Source organism: Sarcophilus harrisii, chromosome 3 (genome assembly GCF_902635505.1).
Source record: "Sarcophilus harrisii chromosome 3, mSarHar1.11, whole genome shotgun sequence".
NCBI lineage: Eukaryota > Metazoa > Chordata > Mammalia > Dasyuromorphia > Dasyuridae > Sarcophilus > Sarcophilus harrisii.
Window position 1 is genome coordinate 505,185,375 of NC_045428.1, and position 18,402 is coordinate 505,203,776.

At 36.2% G+C, this 18,402-nt stretch overlaps 1 protein-coding gene across 2 annotated transcripts in view; it reads right to left on the minus strand.

Annotated features, from left to right (window-relative positions):
- The window catches only part of TENM4 (teneurin transmembrane protein 4), a 1,164,499-nt gene that overhangs the window by 844,945 nt on the left and 301,152 nt on the right, over window positions 1-18,402 (minus strand). For both annotated transcript variants that reach the window (XM_031963708.1, XM_031963710.1), the window contains exon 3: window positions 2,643-2,752. In XM_031963708.1, the coding sequence (XP_031819568.1) occupies window positions 2,643-2,652 (10 nt within the window). In that variant the 5' untranslated portion in view covers window positions 2,653-2,752. The remainder of the gene's footprint in view (window positions 1-2,642; window positions 2,753-18,402) is intronic.

Sequence of the window (18,402 nt, forward strand, 5' to 3'; positions counted from 1 at the left end):
CCCTCATAGATCTTCTGTTCTCTTATATTCTAAAGTTCTTAGATTCCTCTCTGTAATATTCGTTGTTCTGCATTTAGTGGGTCTTCCTAGCTTAAATCTTTTATGTTTTAATATTCCTCCAATATGGAGGTACCGAAGATGCTTTCACTTCTATTAGTCCAGGATTCCTTTGATAGCTAGCATTCTGATTTTATATGGTAAATAAATGTATGGGGGCAGCTAAATGGTGCAATGGATAGAGCATCCCTCCATGGAGTCAGAAGGACTTGAGTGAGAATCTGGCCTCAGACACTTAACACTTCCTAGCTGTGTGATTTTGGGCAAATCACTTAACCCCAATGGCCACCTCCCCCCCACATATACACAGAAAAGAAGGAAGGGAAAAATGATTAATGAATGTGTTAAACTGAATCATATAACAGCATGTTGCTTAGCATTATGTAAGTGTGAACTTTAAGCAAATAATAATAATAACAAAATCTAGCATTTTCATACCATATATCAGGCCTGAAAATTATTTTATCTGATCCTCACCATAACTCTGAGAAATAGACTCTATTCTTATTACCACTTTGCAATGAATGACTTGCCCAAAGTCACAAACAGTTAATAAACGTCTGAAGCTGAATTTGAATTCAGGTCTTCCTAATTAGTGCTTTATCTGCTTAACCACCTCGCTGCCAAATTCAAGAACATAGGCCTTATGGATAAAGTATCTAATGGCAGAACAAGAAGACTTGGATTGAAATCTTGCCTTTGACATTATCTTGGCTGTGAAAGCATGTACAAGTGATTTCATTTCTCAGAGTTTCAGTTTTCTCACCTACAAAATGGGAATAATCAAACCTATAGTGTTCCGTGTGAAAAACTGTACATATCTTAAAATAATGTATAATTTGAAGATTATTATTATTAAAGCTGAAATTTCTTATTATGTTCCAGATACTATGCTTACTTAGTACTTTACAATTCTTATCACCTTTGATTTTCACAATAATCTTGCGAGGCAGGTACTATTGTTATCCCTATTTTACAGATCAGGAAACTGAGGCAAACAGAGGTTAAGTGACTTGCCTGTGGTTACACAATTATTACGTGTTTGAGGTTGATATTTGAATTAAGGGTTTTTTGACTCCAAGCTCAGCCCTTTATTTACTGAATCACTTAGCTGACAAATATAACGACACAGCTTTCAGGCTAAAGCTCTAAATATTGGAAAAGGAAGACTTAAGTTGAAATCTTACCTCTGATACCAGCTTAGCTGCATGCCAAGTAATTTTACCATTGAGAACCTCAATTTTCTCATCTATAAAATGGTGATGATAAAAATTTTTTAGTAGTTACCTACCTATCATGAAGTTAAAATGAAGTAATGTATATAAAACACTTCATATATCTTACTGCACTGTATAACTGTCAGTTTTTACTATTATTATTATTATAAATAATTACCCCAAATACAACTTTAAGCTTTGCAGTCTAGCTTTAGGTTGCTTGGGAAATTGGAGCTCCCCTTCCCCAAGGAGCCTTTCATAACTTCAGTCCACACTGATCTCTATGGTACTCGTATGGCTCTGGTTGTCTGTAGCACATAAAATCACTTGTTTTTTGAGAGCAGAGGGATTGTCTTCCATTGTTCTTATATTTCCTAATATAGCTCTGAGCACATATTAAAAATTAAAAAAAAAATCCTCTTGGTTGATGAAAGAGAAGCCCTTGACCAATCTGGAGCTCCCTACGGTCCCCAGTCATTGGCCCACATATACTAGATAGTCAATAAAACTGCCAACCCTATGGAGTGGATGTCAATGCTTATCCTTATCAGAGCTCCATGAGCAGAAAAGTCTTTCTTCTGGGACCTGGATTAAGAAAAAAATGCCTCTACAATGTACCTCGATAACATTTCAACTTTCATGGTAAAGAGATAGCATCGTATAATAGAACACAGGACTGGCAAATCAGGAAGCAATGAGTTATTTTCATACACACACATATACATAGACACATATAGATGTCTGTATAAAATACAAAGTCATTAATAGTGTAGGAAGACAAATAACCATGGAGAAGACTTAAGCAAAGAACCAGATATATTAGCTTCCACATCAATGTCACTTCTAGACTTAACAAACATGATATACAAGTTACTGACAAAAAATGGTGGATAGCAAGAGCCCAAAGGATACCTGACATACTCCATTCCTCCATCTATGTAGACACAGAATCTGATTACTCCTCTTTAGTTATTATTTTATGGCTCTGAGACCTTTTCTTGCTCTTAACTATGTCAAGCCAGAGAATCTCTACCTTAGACTCTGATGTACTTGTTCTGAGCCCAGCAGTTTGTTGCAGCCCTTTAAATCCACCCAGTGTTTCTAAAAGTCCAGACTCCCCACCTGATTAACCCAAACCTATAGTAACTCAAGTCCCCAAATGGCAGTGTGGACATTCTGAGAGAGAGAGCGTACTTGTAATTAAGTTCACCATCATGGAGAGTCACCATCATGGACCTAGGACAGTGATTTATGTGCATGCTTGAAAATCACAGCAATGAAATCCCAAGCCAGAATTCACCAACTAGACTCCAGGCAATAAAGGAAAAAAAAAACAATAAAATGAACTTTATCAAAGAGAAGACCAACCTTGCTCCATGACAGCGGGTTCCAAAGAATTAGCAATGTCCTTGGGCTCTGCAATCCTCTTCCCAATGCCATCTGACCGTGGTTTGTTTAGGAGTAGGTTGGGAATCTTTCTGGAGAAAAGAGAAAATAAAAAGAATTTGTAGAAGCCTTCCTTCTCTTTTATCTCTCCCTGTTCAACAATACTACACATTTCTGAGGAATCATGCTCCCACTTCTCTCTTGCTTCCATCATAGCTTATTCGTTCAATCAGTCAAATGCTTAAAAAGTACTTATTGGGTGCTCTGTACTCTTATACAATCAACAAAACTGCAGTAATCAGATAATATGAATCCAGAGAGAGAAAAGTATATATGTGTAAGGTAAAGAACTAGGTGGTCCATCTTAAATCATTTTTAGAAAAGAGACAACTACACTTGGATTCAGAAGATGCACATTCAAATCCCAGATCTTGCCAATTACTGTGTAACTATAGACAAATGGTTTAACTTCCTTGAGCCTCAGTTTCCTCACAAGTAAAATGGGGATCATAACACCTGCACATTCACCATATTTTGTTAACTTTATATATAACTGTGAGTCATGATAATTATAATAGTAGCAGTAATAATTTTGTACGACTGTAGGAAAATCACTTAATCATTTTGGATTTTGGTATCATTATCTCAAAAAAAAATTGGTATAATTAAGTCATTTTTATGTACCAAGCTCATCAAATGATCCTAAACCAAGCTCCATCATATCCCCAGTGCCTACTTACTCCCTTCCTGTAGCTTTGCTATTTCCATTAATAATAGCACCAACCTCCCAGTCACTCAAGTTTCTGACCTTCGTCATTTTTGACTCTTTCTTCTCCCTCATCCCACACACCCAATCAATTAGCAAGTGCTGTTAATTCTACCCCTGTCATATCCCTTGCATCTGTCTCTTCCTTTACACTCCCACTGAAGCTCTCTTAGTTCAGACATTCATCTCTTTGGTCCTATACTCTGGAACAAGCCTTAGAACCTGGCACCCTACCTCTTCTGTCTTTCCTGTCTTATCTCTCTCTTTCATCCTCCTGGCCAAGTTCCCTTATGAATGTATTGCTCTAATGGGTATCATATTCCTTGCATTCTCAATGGTAGGAGAAAGAATGGAGGGAGGGAAAGTATTTGGAAGAGAAAAAAATATATAAAATTAAAAAATTAAGAAAAAATATTATTCTGACTATGCTACTCTGCTCTTTAAAACCTTCAGTGATTCCTCGATGCATACTGAATAAAGAATATATTCTTGATCATACCTTGAAGGCATGATCATAATCTGAACTGAATTAAATGTAAAGTTCTACATTTGAAGTAAAAGGGAATCAATTGAATAAGTCCAAGATGAAAGGAATTAGAGCAACACAGCAGATCATTAGAAAAATATCGTAAGGTTTTACTGTGCTGTGTGCCTAATATGGGGGCAGTTAGGTGTTTCAGTGGATACAGTACTGGGCTTGGAGTCAGGAGCTGAAATCTGGTCTCAGAAACTAGTTGTAGAACCTCGACAAGTTGTTTAACCCTGTTTATCTCAGTTTTCTCATCTGTAAAATGATCTGGAAAAGGAAATGACAAACTACTCCAGTAGAGCCCACTTAAGTTACTCAGCAAAATTAAAGAAATACAACAGACATAGCTCCTACTCCTTTCTGCCCTTTAACTAATATTTTTGAATCTTCAAGCCCTTAATCTGCCCTTAATATTACCTCTGCCACTCTAGAGCTTGGGGCATTATCTCACAGGCAAAATACTCCTTATTTCTAAAAGCTGTTGATCTGCTTCAAGGAGAGGCAGCATCCAAAGCTAGGTAGGGATATTCCTGCCTGAAAGGCCTGTAAAAAAGGTAATTTTCATTTTTCTTGCTTTTGTTTTGAGTCTTTTTTCATAATGACTAATGAGAAAATATATTTCACATGTTTGTACATGTATAACCTATATCAAATTGCTTGCTGGACAGAAGAGGACAGAAGAGATTCTCTGAGGGAAGTATACTTCCCTGGAGGGAAGGAGAAAAATCTGGAACTCAAAATCTTACAAAGATCAATGTTGAAAATTATCTTTGTATGTAATTGGAAAAAATACTATTAAGCAAAAAGAAAGTAATTAAGAATCCACTCCAGGAAGAGTGCTTCAGAATCACTTCTCTTCTGCAACCACTTGACTCCTTCCACGTATGCCATAGAAACAAGATTCTTAGAGCTGAAAGGGACCTTAGACACAGAGGATTGGAACAGGACACAGAATATCTGTGTTATCTATCAAGTGTCTCTCAAACAAGCAGCATTTGTTAAGCACTTACTATACACCAGGCACTGTTGTCAGGGTTGGAAATACAATGGAAGGGGAAAACTGTTCCTGTCCTCAAGGAGTTTATATTTTAACGGGGGAAAAGAATGAGCATTTCTACATCAGTTGCTATGTGTCATACACTGTGTTAAGCATTTTATATTTGCATAAAATTCTATTTGATCCTCACAATAACCCTGAGAAATAGATGTTGCTGTTATTCCCATTTTATAGCTGAATAAACTGAGGGAAATGAAAGGTAAATGACTTGTCCAGGGTAACAGCTAGTATCTGAAGTCAAATTTTAACTCAGATATTCCTGACTCCAGGCCTTATCCACCGTGCTGCCAGCTGCCTCCACAAAGGAGTAACATAGAATATAGTATACATGTTATAGATACAAATACATGAAATACCTATATATAATATAGACAGCCTATAGACAACATACAAATAAATAATAATGTAGAATATGTTATACATACAAATGTATAATATACATATATATAATATAGATGACAAATATAGTATAAATGATATAAACAGAATTGCATACATTATACAAACATATATATGATATTGCAATATTATATTGATATTACATGTAATATAATACATGCAACTATGTATATTAGATATTACAAATATATGCATAAGTATAATTCATAGAGATGGATAGATAAGTAGATGGATAAATAGATAGGATGGAAGATAGATTCAGAGGAAAAGCATAATAAGTTATATTTTAGAAACTGTCTTGTACAAATTCCTTGGAAAGTGATATATCCAATGTGGGCATTGATTTGGGTGTGGATTGGGGAACAAGTCAGTCAAAACAATAGCCCTATAGATAATTAATGATTAACAATTTCTGCCTGAATGTAAGGAGGGATTTCCCAACAATTAGAGATGTTCAAAGTGAAACAGGTTGCTTAGGACTACAGCCAGCTCATGTCATCGCAGTTGATGGGAACTGTCAAGTGGAGGCTGGTTGGCCACTTGTCAGGCATATTGCAGAGAAGATTCCTGCTGGCCTGTGCTATTGAGATTTTGTGATTCTGTAAACTCAGGAGCTCACAAAGCTGAAAGAAACCTTGCAAGTTACAGGATCACAGATCTAGAATTAGGAAAAACAAAAAAACAAAAAACAACCCTTGGGAGCCTCCTAGCTTTCCAGATGGGGAAACCAAGGATTACAAAATTTGCAAGTTAGAAGTAACCTCAGAAGCTACTGTACATAAAAGGAATCCTTATTATAAAAGTTGACAAGTGGTGGCACAGCCTCCAGATGAATGTAGAGAAGTGAAATAATTTGACCAAAGTTACCCAAAAAGTAAATACTATAGGCAAGCTTTGAAGCCTGGACTGCACAGTCTGTTCAAACCTTTTATTTCACAGAAGAGAAAAAATGAGGTTCAGAGATGGGGTTCTGACAGTCTGACACAGACTTCTTTAAGGTCTCACAACTAGTCCCTGGCAGAGAGATGGAATTAGAATGTGGGTATCATGAATCTTACTTGGTATTCTTTTAAAAATTTTTATTGAAGCTTTCTATTTTCAAAACATATGCAAGGATAATTTTTCACCATAGATCCTTGCAAAACCTTGTGTTACCATATCCCCCCTTCTCCCCACCTAGATGGCAAGTAATCCAATATATGTTAAACATGGCAAAATATATATGTAAATCCAATATAGGCATACATATTTATACAATTATCTTGCTGCAGAAGAAGAATCAGATCAAAAAGGAAAAAATGAGAAAGAAAACAAAATTTATGCAAACAACAACAAAAGAAGTGAAAATGCTATGTTGTGATTCATACTCAGTTCTCACAGTCCTCTCTCTGCATGCATATGACTCTTGTAATCACAAAATCATTAGAATTCCTATCCTGGTATTCTTTCTATTAACAATCAATCAAGAAACATTTATTAAAGCCACTGTTTTGAGCCAGGTATAGTGCCAAATACTAATGCTACCAAAAGCAAATAAATAAAAATTAAAAATATAAAATTATATAAATAAACTTTTAATTATATATATAACATCTAAATAAAATTTAAAAACAAACTAATAACACAAAAGAAACATCCTCCCAAACATATACACACATATGTATACACATACTCAAATACTGTGCTTTTCTTAAGACACTTACAATCTAATCCCCCCATAATTATAATTGAAAGAAAACCCAACTGGAAGAGTAATATAATAAACTTGTTTTTTCCTAAAGAAAGGTTTAATTGATAGAAATGGATACGTTTAATATGATTGGGGCTATTTCTAGAGGACCCCAGATATTGGGGAACTCTGAGAGAAGTATACTTGAAAGAAGGATATTTACAAGTTAGCTCAGTGGAATTGATGAGATAATGGTTCTCTAGTTTATATATACTTGTACTTAGTATGGTGATGTAAGGTTCTCTAGTTCACACATACTCAGTGTACTATAGTGATGTAATTCTACTAAGGTATATAAGGGCTGAGAGGACTAGAAATGAGACATTCCATCTTTGACCATCTTCCAGGTAGGTGCTTCTCCTACTGAGACCAAGGTCCATCTGGAGGACCTCCAGAAAGCTAGCCCGGACACTACACTATCAATTAGTTTAGATCTAGGATTCTTAGATTAGAAGAGAAAAGTCAAGAAACAAGCCATCTTTCATTAAGATTCCAAAGCATCAGCAATATTGAGTTCATCTCAGCTTATTCCTTCTATCAATAAATAGAGTTAAGATAAGCCTTTCTTACTTATCAATCCATGAGAACCATAAACCATGGGACCATAGGCCCCTGTACCTAGTTACAGGACAAGCATTTATTGAATATTTTATTTGCTATGTCCTCATTCTGGTATTACTACTAATTTGCTAACAGGAGTTTACAGATGTGTGAATTTGTCTTTTTTCTGCACTATTTTTCCTTTTTTTTTTTTAAAACAAATTTACTTTTTAAATACTTTTCTTTATAAATCATGTTGAGAGAGAAAAATCAGAACAAAAGGGAAAGACCGCATGAAAGAAAAAGAAAACAGAAAAAGAAGTGAAAATAGCACTTGTTTGGTTTACATTCAATCTCCATAATTCTTTTTCTGGATGCTGATGGCGTTTTCTATCCAGAGTTCAGGTATTGCCTTGAATCTGCCACTACTTTTCTATGTAACTTTGGGCAAGTCATTTTACGGACTGGGCTTCTATTTCTTTATGAACAAAATGAGAGGTCAGAATAAATAAAAATGACATTCTATCTGCTACACTCTAACATTCTACATTGTTACTTTTTCATTCTTAAAACTCATTGTAGCTTTTAGGAGTCCATGTTCTGTAATCCTATATTCTAAGGTTTGTTCTGCTCTCACACTTAATATTCTAAGATTCCTTTCAGGGGTAACATTCTAAGTTCTAAGGACCCTCACAGTCTTAGAATTCTAAATTCTAAGATTCTTCCCAATTCTGACATTCTAAGATCACTCCCATATCTGACACTCTACAGTTTAAGGCTCCTTCCAGCTCTACTTATTCTACACTCTCTTCCCATATAATAGATTCAAAGGCTTTGTAGTCCAGCTCTTCTTTGAGGCTGCCATCCTAACATCAGCACCTCTGACACCTGGAAAAATAAAGACTGGCAATAAGGGAATCTCTGACTTCCTCAGGAATCAAACTTTCCCACTGTAAAAAAAGTCTAGAGAGGTGCTCTGGTGATTTTATCCAGTTGTCCAAACACCTTCTTAAGAGACCTGCTAAAGGCACTGGCACAATGCTTTTTTTTCATAGGGAAATCTCAGAGCTCTCAGCCCAGCATAGGAAAAATCAATTCAAGCCTCAGAGGCAAATAGCCCAAGTTGGTTAAGTCCCTTGAATATATATTTACCCAATACATATGTGTGGTTCTCAAGGAGCCATTAAACTCTATAAGATGGTTTGAGTAATCCTTATTAAAAATAAAATCTCACGGACTGTGAAATACTTTTTTCATCTCTATTTCTTACAATTTGTTGTTGTGTGTATGATCAATCATCTTTTAGTCCTATCCAACTTTTTATGATTCCATTTGGGTTTTCTTGGCAAAGACACTGGACTGGTTTGACATTTCCTTCTCCAGCTCATTTTACAAATTTGGAATCTGAAGCAGAAAGAATTCAATGATTTGCCTAGGTTACATGGCTAATAAGTGGCTGAGGCCAGGTCTAAACTCAGGAGGATTAGTCTTCTTGACTCCAAGTCTAGTGTTCTATCCACCACACCACCTAGATGTTATATGTACTTCTTATTCTATAGCATGAAATGATAAACACATGTAAACATTTGTGTATATAGTCATGCATGGCCCCCCAACACAGGAATGGGGGTTAAAATTAGAAGGGGGTGATTCCAAATGTCTATGACTACGCTAAGATTCTATGATGGAATCAGAAAGAGGACAAGGCTTAGAGTCAGCTGACATCTCAAATTTTGCCATCTTACCATTAAATGACAAAATCTTAGAGCGTGAAGTGGATTACCATTAACTCAAAGGGCATCAAGTACAAGCTTGAACTAAACTTGAATATACTATACAATATAATTATCCAGAATTTGCCTGAAGAGCTCCAGTGGGAGAAAAATCACTACCTACTAAGACACTTCACCTTTCTCTGCCTCAGTTTCCTTCTCTGAAAAATGAAAAAAGTTGCACCCGATCAAGGGTTTTGCAGACATCTGGCAAAACATATGGACCCTTTCTCAGAACCATGATTTTAAATGCATAAAAATAGATAGAATTACAAAGGAAACCAATTATAGAGTTATGATAGTTAACAAAATGATAGCATTATCAAATTTTTTAATAGTTCATGTTCCTCAGTTTCAGAATCATTAATTGATTCCTAAGCACCCTTCCAGTGCAAATGTTCTTCATGTATATCCACAGACATACACTTATTTAGATACTAAAAAATATCCTTATGTACCCACAGAAAATAATGCTATTTAACTAAGATTTTCATAAGTAGTCAAACAAATTAAACCAGGAACTAAGTATTGGTTTTGATCCCCTGGTTCATGTGTCCCATCCTTATTTCTGGCTTTTGCCCTCAATTCCATTTCCCAGCTGGTTCCAACTGTTCTTCTGTCAGTTCTCTTTCATTGCTTTTGAATTTAGAGAGCATTTACAGCTGGTCATCCCAGAACAATGCTATTACTCTGTATACAGTACATTTCACGTTGAGTTAATGGAGGACTTTCCAGGTTTTTTTTCGAGCATCATGCTCATCATTTCACACAAAACAATAATATTCCATCACAAACATATACCACAATTTATTCAGTCATTCCCCAACTGAATGGCATTCCCTCAATTTCTATTTTTTTTGCCCTGAGAAGAAAGCTGCTATAAATAATTTTTATACATATAGGTCCTTTTCTTTTTCTTAAAATCTCTTTCGGTATTCATGCCTAGTAGTGATATTGGTAGGTCAAAGGATATGCATCTATTTATAGACCTTTGGGCATAGATCATATCTTTAATCATTTGCCATTTGAGACGTGGCTCTTATTTTTTAAAATAAATTTAACTCAATTCCCTTAGAAAGCATTTAGGTTGATTTCCAAGTCATCATATAAGGAGACTGAGACCTCAGGAGAGGAAAAGATATGCCCAAGGTTACGTAACAAAGTTAATGGTAGAGTCTGGTCTTAAACCCAGATCTCCAGATATCTTCCTAATAGATCATCCCTGCTATATTCTCTGCCTACTTCCCTGTTTACCAAATAATGAGTCTTTAACTCCTTCTCAAAAATCCATTTTACTACAATTGTGACTATACCAGGAAGATTTCACACCTTGAGTAAGACAGACTCTCCAAAAGATCAACACACCAACATCAATAATTAACGCATGACTCTGTGATTTCAAAAGCATTTAACCTAACATTAGCTCACTTGAGCTTCCCAACAACTTAGCAAATTGCATACTATTAGCATAATCATTCCCATTTCACAGATGGAAAAGTTGAAGCTTAAGGAGGTTGTTAGTTAATCATGGTTGTATAGCCAGCATGAGTTGCAGGTGAGATTTGAACCCAAATTAATATTTATCAAGTATCTACAATGTGCCAGGAACTGTGTTAGGTATTGGAAATACAAATACAATCCCTGTCACTTTAGTACACTTTCCTCAAAGACATTATAACTTAGACCTGGCATGTCATAATAAAATTCCATAGTAATGAGAGCCAGTCTCTGGGGATGTCAAGCATCTCTACCTTCTTGATGGTAGATAATGGAAACAAACTCAACTGAATGACTATTCTTCAAGCTAAACATCAGACAGTGACTTAAAAGCCCTAGGTAATTGTATTAAAGTTAAAGGAATATTAGCTCAGGTGCTTTGACCCAGCCCAGAGCTGTTCACTCCTACCCAACAGACTGTGGGTCCCACTGTGGTCCTACTACACACTGGGAGGAGTGACCATCTGTATCCTTAGCTCTTCCATTCTCCTGAACATACTATAAACATGAAGCAAGCTGACATAAGCAGTCTACTTCCTATCCCCTCCTTGGTCTTCAGCATTAGGTGAGGGAATTAGGGGACAGGTAAGATAGGTGTATGAAAGAGGGGAAAGGAAAACTTTGTAAAGGGCAAAATCAATATAATCATATAAATATAAATCACCAGCTGTATTAAGAAGACCATATTTTGGCTCTTGGTCAATTTTTTTGGCTACTCAGGACTTTATTTTTTACATTTAACATTCATGGTATCATAGAGAACTGGAAAAAAGATCCTTGTAGTCATCTAGTCAGACATCTTCATTTTTTTTTTTTTGGTGGAGGAAACTGAGGCCCTGAGAAATGAAAAATAAGTTGCTCAAGATTTCACAGATAGCAAGTAAATAGGAAAGCTAGAATTTAAATCTGGGTCTTCTGATTCCAAAGCCAGAACTTATTCTGTAACCACAATGATGTATATTTCTTGTTCCTATGATGGCAATAGCATAATTGGGAAGAAGGAAGGAGAGAAGAGTGCTAGAATTGGAGTCAGTGGATATGGATAAAAATCTAGGTTCTATCACTTATTATCAGATTCTTCATTCATAAAATGGGTGGGCTGGACTAACAACCCAGCCCCCTTCAGTTATTCATCCATCCATTCATCCCTCAGCTTTTTTGTCATAATTCTATGACTTAGGTCAAATCTTTATCAATACCACCACTAATATGGGTAACCTCTACCTAATATTCCTGAATAATAACGTTATATCTCTCAAACTAACTGTTTTTCTTATCTTACCATAAATCCACCCTTCTTCAATATAAGTTTCTGGAAACATCTTTTTCAATGGCTTTCCCAAGCTGCAGTTTGATGAGCCTACCATGATAAAGCAAGCATTGGCTATTGTCTCCCAGCATTCTCTTATTTCTGCCAGAACAGAGCTGCTATAGAGAAGGCAGAGGAGAGGATGCCAAAATAATGCAACAAGCAGTTGTTTTGTCAGTAGATTCAGAAGAAGACAGCAAGCCTTCCTAGTCACAGGACATTCATGGGATAGCTTTGTTTTGTTTTGATTTTTGGTCTGTTCCAGTCAAGCCCCAGGAACCTGAGCAATGGACACAGAAATCCAAGAGGGCTGCTTATGAGTACAAAGACATCTGCACAGACCATTTAGAATTTCAACTAGGAAGCTGAGTGTTCCCAAGATCTTGTTGCTAAGCACCCCAAGGTTCATTGTTTCAGGGAGGACAGCATGGTTGAAACTGACTCAAGAATAGAAGCATTGAACTTGAAGCTTAACAATGAAAATTCTGAATCAACCATCCTGAAGTTTATGGGTTGGGAAGATGCAGTATTTTGATTTTGGTAATCTATGACTTAAAAATTTATCTGCAATTGTAAAAACTGATCCATCATTTTTGTTTTGAATTGATTTGTGATTTTCACCAAGCTGATTTGTCACTTCTAAAAATAGCTTCTCCTATTTTCTTTATCATAACAAAGGTATTCTAACTTCTTATAATTTATTTCATATACTTGGCAATCACAGAGCTTGTCTATTCCTCTGATATGTAGAACAGATAATAGTCTTTATGTTTTCTCCTGGGGCACTGATCCCACTCAACAAGACATTGATTTGGCATTCAAGTGAGCTGAAAAAAATCTGAACTTTGATGATCCCCCAAATTTAAGGAGATTAAAAATCCTTTTCGTGGAAAAGATTTAGGTTAAAAAAAATGCTGATTTTTGCAGTGAATTAAGAACACACCTCCTCTCTGATCCTTAATTTCCTCATCTGTAAATTGATGAAGTTGAATTAGATGATCTCTTAATGTCTCCTCCACCCCTAACATTCCATGTTCTAAGATATTATGTGTAAAGTACTTTGAAAACCTTTTAAAATTTTGCATTAAAATGATGGAGACAATGATCTTAGGATCCTCAACCTCTATCCCAATTTTAACATTCTATGCTCTCAGATCCTTCTAACTCTGGCAACCTCTGTACCAATTAAATTCACCAGCCTGAAAAATCTGAATAAAAATTACCTTAAATCAGTTTTTAACGCCCATAGATTAGTCCACTAGACTAGGAGATTGGACTAGATGACCCACAGGGCTCCTAACAATTAAGAATTTTATATATGTATGTAAATATCAAATGAATATATAGCTATGTGAGTTAGAAGTAGGAAGGGAGAGCAGGTATAGGGAAAAGAAAAAGGGAAGGAAGAAAGAAAGAAAAAAGAAGGAAGGAAGGAAGAAAGGAAGGAAAGAAGGAAGGAAGAAAGGAAGGGAGGAGGGAAGAAGGGAGAGTTAGAAAGAAGGAGGAATGGAGGGAGGAATGAAGGAAAGGGGGTAGAAAGGAAAAGCAGAAGGAAAAGTAGAAGGAAAAGCAGAAGGAAAGATAGGAGTAAAGAATGAAGGGAAGGAAGAAAGGAGGGAAGGAAAAATGAGAGGGAAGCAGGGAATAAAAATGGAAAATAACTCAGATTCAAGTATGAAGTACAAAAACTATGAGCAAAGTCGAGGTTTGTGTTACAGGTTCACCTAGGTTAAATATTCAGATCATGAAATTACAGAATTGATAGGAGCAGAGGTGCCATTTTCTGTGTTATCTCCTACTATCATTCCAAAGGCAGAAGGCATGGTGAAGAACAAGGATGCTGGTGGACACAGAATTATACAACCTTACTTCTAGAAAAGACTCTGGTGGTCATCTAGTTTGACCTTTATCATTTTACTGTTAGGAAATGGAAGCCAGGAGAGAAGAGGTTACTTGTTTAAGAGCACACAAAGAGTTGGGGTTATAATAAGTAATTCTGGAATTGAAATGAAAATACAGAGTAGGGCTGATGCACATCATCACTGTGAAAAAAGGACACACATTCCAATTAGAGTCCAAGAATCTGTATTCTAGCCCTACCTTTGGAGTTTATGTGTGATCCTGGGTACATCATTTCCCATCTCTGGGTCTCAAAGAAAGCTGTAATGACTCAAACAAAGGTCCTTTCCATTTCTGATAGTCTCTCTTTTATTGTCTCTTTTGGCTCTAACATTTCATGTTCTGTGCTCTAGTTTCATTGTGCTGAGGCCCTTTTGAGTTGTGATAATCTACATTCTGAGATCTTTTTTTTTTTTTAACATTCTATAGTCTATGTTTTAACATTAAATGTGATAAGGTCCTTTCTTTTTCTGACATTTTTTTGGTGAATGCTTGAGGTGGATACTTCTTGCATATTCCTTTTTCTAATGCCTTTTCCATCTGTTCTCATATATCTTTCACTTCTACCGAAGACTTGTACCTTTACCCCTCATTCCTGCTCTTCACCACGTAGAAGGGGAGAGAGAAGATGAATCATTTGAAAATGAGACTAATGATTCTACCTTATCAAGATTAGCCATCTGGAGAACCAGATAGAACAATTTCTACCACAATGAAGAAATTACATTTTTCCATCCTCGTCTAGGGTGTTACTTTAAGTCACACCTCTAACCAGAATGGAAGAGGAAAACCCCATGAAAGCCTTCTCATTAGCACGTAAAGTGAGATTATAGAGAAATAACTCACCCTATCAGGATGTTAAGTGCCCATATTTTCAATCTGAGGCAATTAACTGCCCAACATGGTCAATTATAGGCTAATAATGCCAGACCCTTCGAGTCTCCTGATGGAATTAAGGCCTTGGGAGTAAAGAGAAAGGCTTAGCCATAAAACTTGATGCGAGTGGAGAGGTAGTACTGGTAGAGCATTCCTGAGTCCATTTGCAGGATAAATTTTTTTGCAAAAACTTTTCTCTAATGACTGGAAGAAGCAGGTTATTTCTTTTTAATTACAGCAGCTGCAGCTGTTGCTTCCAGACTTGAAGAGGAATCTGATTAAAAAAAAAAATAAAACATGGCTCTTCACCTCCCCAGCACACACATACAGTCTCACACACATAAAATATCATAAAATGGAATATGCTGCCTCAACGAGGTAGTGAGTTCCCTGTCACTAGAGATCTTCAAATGAAAGCTGGATAATTACTGGCTCACAGTGATAGAATTGGAAGGGACTTCAAAGATAATCTAGGCCACTCTCTCCCTCTCTACAATTTTACATTTGAGAGAAACGAATCCTGGCAGGATTGAGTCACTTAAGAAGTAGGGTGAGTTTTCAATCCTAAGTCTCCAAAATTTTTTTTCCTCCTTTTTTTTTCCTCCAATGAAATATAATGACTTGTCAGCTGATTTGTAGACAAGATTCACATTTCAGGTGGGAGTTAAACTACATGACCTTTGATTTGGACACCCATGTAACTCCACCCTTTTCAGAAAGCCTCAGTAATTGGCTGCAAAAAATGGGAGCTGTGAGAGGGGTTCAGAACCATGGTGGGAAACATCCTCCTTTTTCTCCCTTAGGACTCTACCCCTCCTTTTCCGTCATCAACTATAAAGCCCAGCGTGTGAGACGCATAGCCTAATGGAATGTCTAGTGCTGAGCAGCTGTACATTTTTAATGCAAACGGGGGAAAATAAAGGCGGCATATGGCTTTATGTAATCTTCCTATGAATTTTTAACCGGGTGTCCTCATTCATGTCGGTCCGGAAGAGCTTTTTTACGGGCCTTTGGTGAGCACAACCAGGAAGCCTGAAGCCCACTGCAGTAAGCACAGGTGGGATACCTCTGCAGCAAGGAGAAAGTGCTCATACATGTTAGATTTCTGCTCAGCCTAAGAAAAATCTTGGGGAGGGGGGCTTAGTTTTCCATTGCCTTACATGATCTAATAGCCTCAACAGTGGGTACTTTATCAAATGGGCAGGTTCCCTATGAAAACCATGCATTCAAGAGCTAAACCTTTAAAGAATTGTCTGCATTCATTCACCAATCTCTTAATTCATTTAACAAATTTTTATTAACTGTCTACTATGTGTATAACTGAGTCTTGGATGTTTCAAGGATACATGCAATTTATGTAAAAAATGGTACCTGTCCTAATTAAGTCCACAATCTATAAGATAATATAAATATACTATCTATACACTATGGTGGAAGTTAGGTAGCACAATGGATAGAGGGCCAGGCCTACAGGCAGAAAGACTTATCTCCCTAAATTCAAATCTTTCCTCAGACTGTGTACCCCTGAACAAGTCAATTAACCATATTTGCCTCAGTTTCCTCATCTGAAAATGAGCTAGAGAAGGGAATGACAGATCATTCCAGTGCCTTTGTCAAGAAAACCCCAAATGGGGCCACAGAGAGTCAGAGATGACTGAAAAATGAAACAAACCACAACAAATATCCTGTAATGTGTGTGTATATATATTTATATATCTCTATAGATATGCACAAATAGAGACACATGTATGCATATGACACATACACATATATAGACAAATACACAGATATATTTATATAATATATAAACACACTATGATACTATATTATTTAAAAGGGATGGTCAATGTACTTTAAGAAATTGGGGGAGGTAGAACATTTCTGACAAAGATCAAAGAAAGCTTCTTAAAAGTGGTAGCATTCTGAATGGGACTCTTTTGATTTTTATATACTTTCCTTCAATTCCTCTGAGATTAATTGATCTTTGAAAAAAAAGAAATGTATGAATATAAAAGGTACCTGTGAAGTTATTAAATCTTTGACTAGCAATATCATTACTAGATTTATACCCCAAACATGTCAGAGAAAGATAATAAGATTCTGTATGTACAAAAAATATTTGTGATGGTTTTGGGTTGACAAAGAACTGGAAACTAAGAGATGTCCATTAGCTGGTGAATAGATGAAAAAAAATAAGATTTATAAATATAATGAAATATTTGATTGTGCAGAAAGAATTGATGAAGAGGATGGCTTCAGAGAAATCTGAGAAAATTTTTACGAACTCATGTAGTATAAAGTGAACAGAACCAATTATACTAGAACAGCACAAAACTAAACAAGCTTGAAGACTTAAGAACTCAAATGGATGCGATCACCATCTGAGATTTTGGAAGACTGGTGACAAAAACCACTTCCCACCTTCTGACACAAAAGTAACAAACTACATATGCAGAATGAGACACATTTTGGGCATAAACAATGTTGGAATTTGTTTTGACTATATATTTATTATAAGTTTTTTTTTCCCATTGGAGGGTGGGAGAGAAAATAAATGCTTGTGAATTTTTTTTAAAAAAAATTAATTGATAGAAAAACCCCAGAAAATGCAAATAGCTGTGTGTAACAGCTTCAATTTCATCCTTTGCTACATAACAGCTTATGTCCATATAATTTTGCAAGCATGTTACATCTTTTCTGATCCTCTTAATAGTCCTGTTAAAGGAGGGAAGGTCTATTATACCCATTTGGCAGGTAACGACATTGAGGCTGAGCAAGAGGTGCAGAGTCTTACCTAAGGTTTGGTAGCCAGGCAATAGAAGAACAGGGAGGGAAAAATCAGATCCCTTAACTTTTATTCAGTTAACACCATCTGGGATGCAATACCCAAAGCCAGAACACCCTGCTGACTTGAGTCAGTCTGTAACCACTTTCTCAGATTCCATGACTGGTAAATGAGCTCAGTATACCATGGCTACTAGGCAGGCATGAATGTGACAGCTGATTAATAATGATGATAGCTAAGTCACATTTATATAACACATTAAAGTTTACTTTAGAGTCAGATTCGAAAACTGCCTCTGCTCTTTCTTTTTTCTTTTAAACTTAGAAAGGCAACACCTTGGTTGAGGTTTTACACGTTCCTCCATTTTCTCATCTGTAAAATGTGGATGTTTGTCTGATTGGTCTGTAAATGTCCTTATAGTACTAATTTCCTACAGGTCTATCCACGATTTAAGATAAAGGACGTAGATATTATTTTATTCACTTTATAGATGAACAAAGGCTGGGGGAGGGGAGATGAATTATGAACTAGTAAATGGTAGAACCAGAATTTGTATCTGAGAGATCTCTTGAATCTGTTGGGTT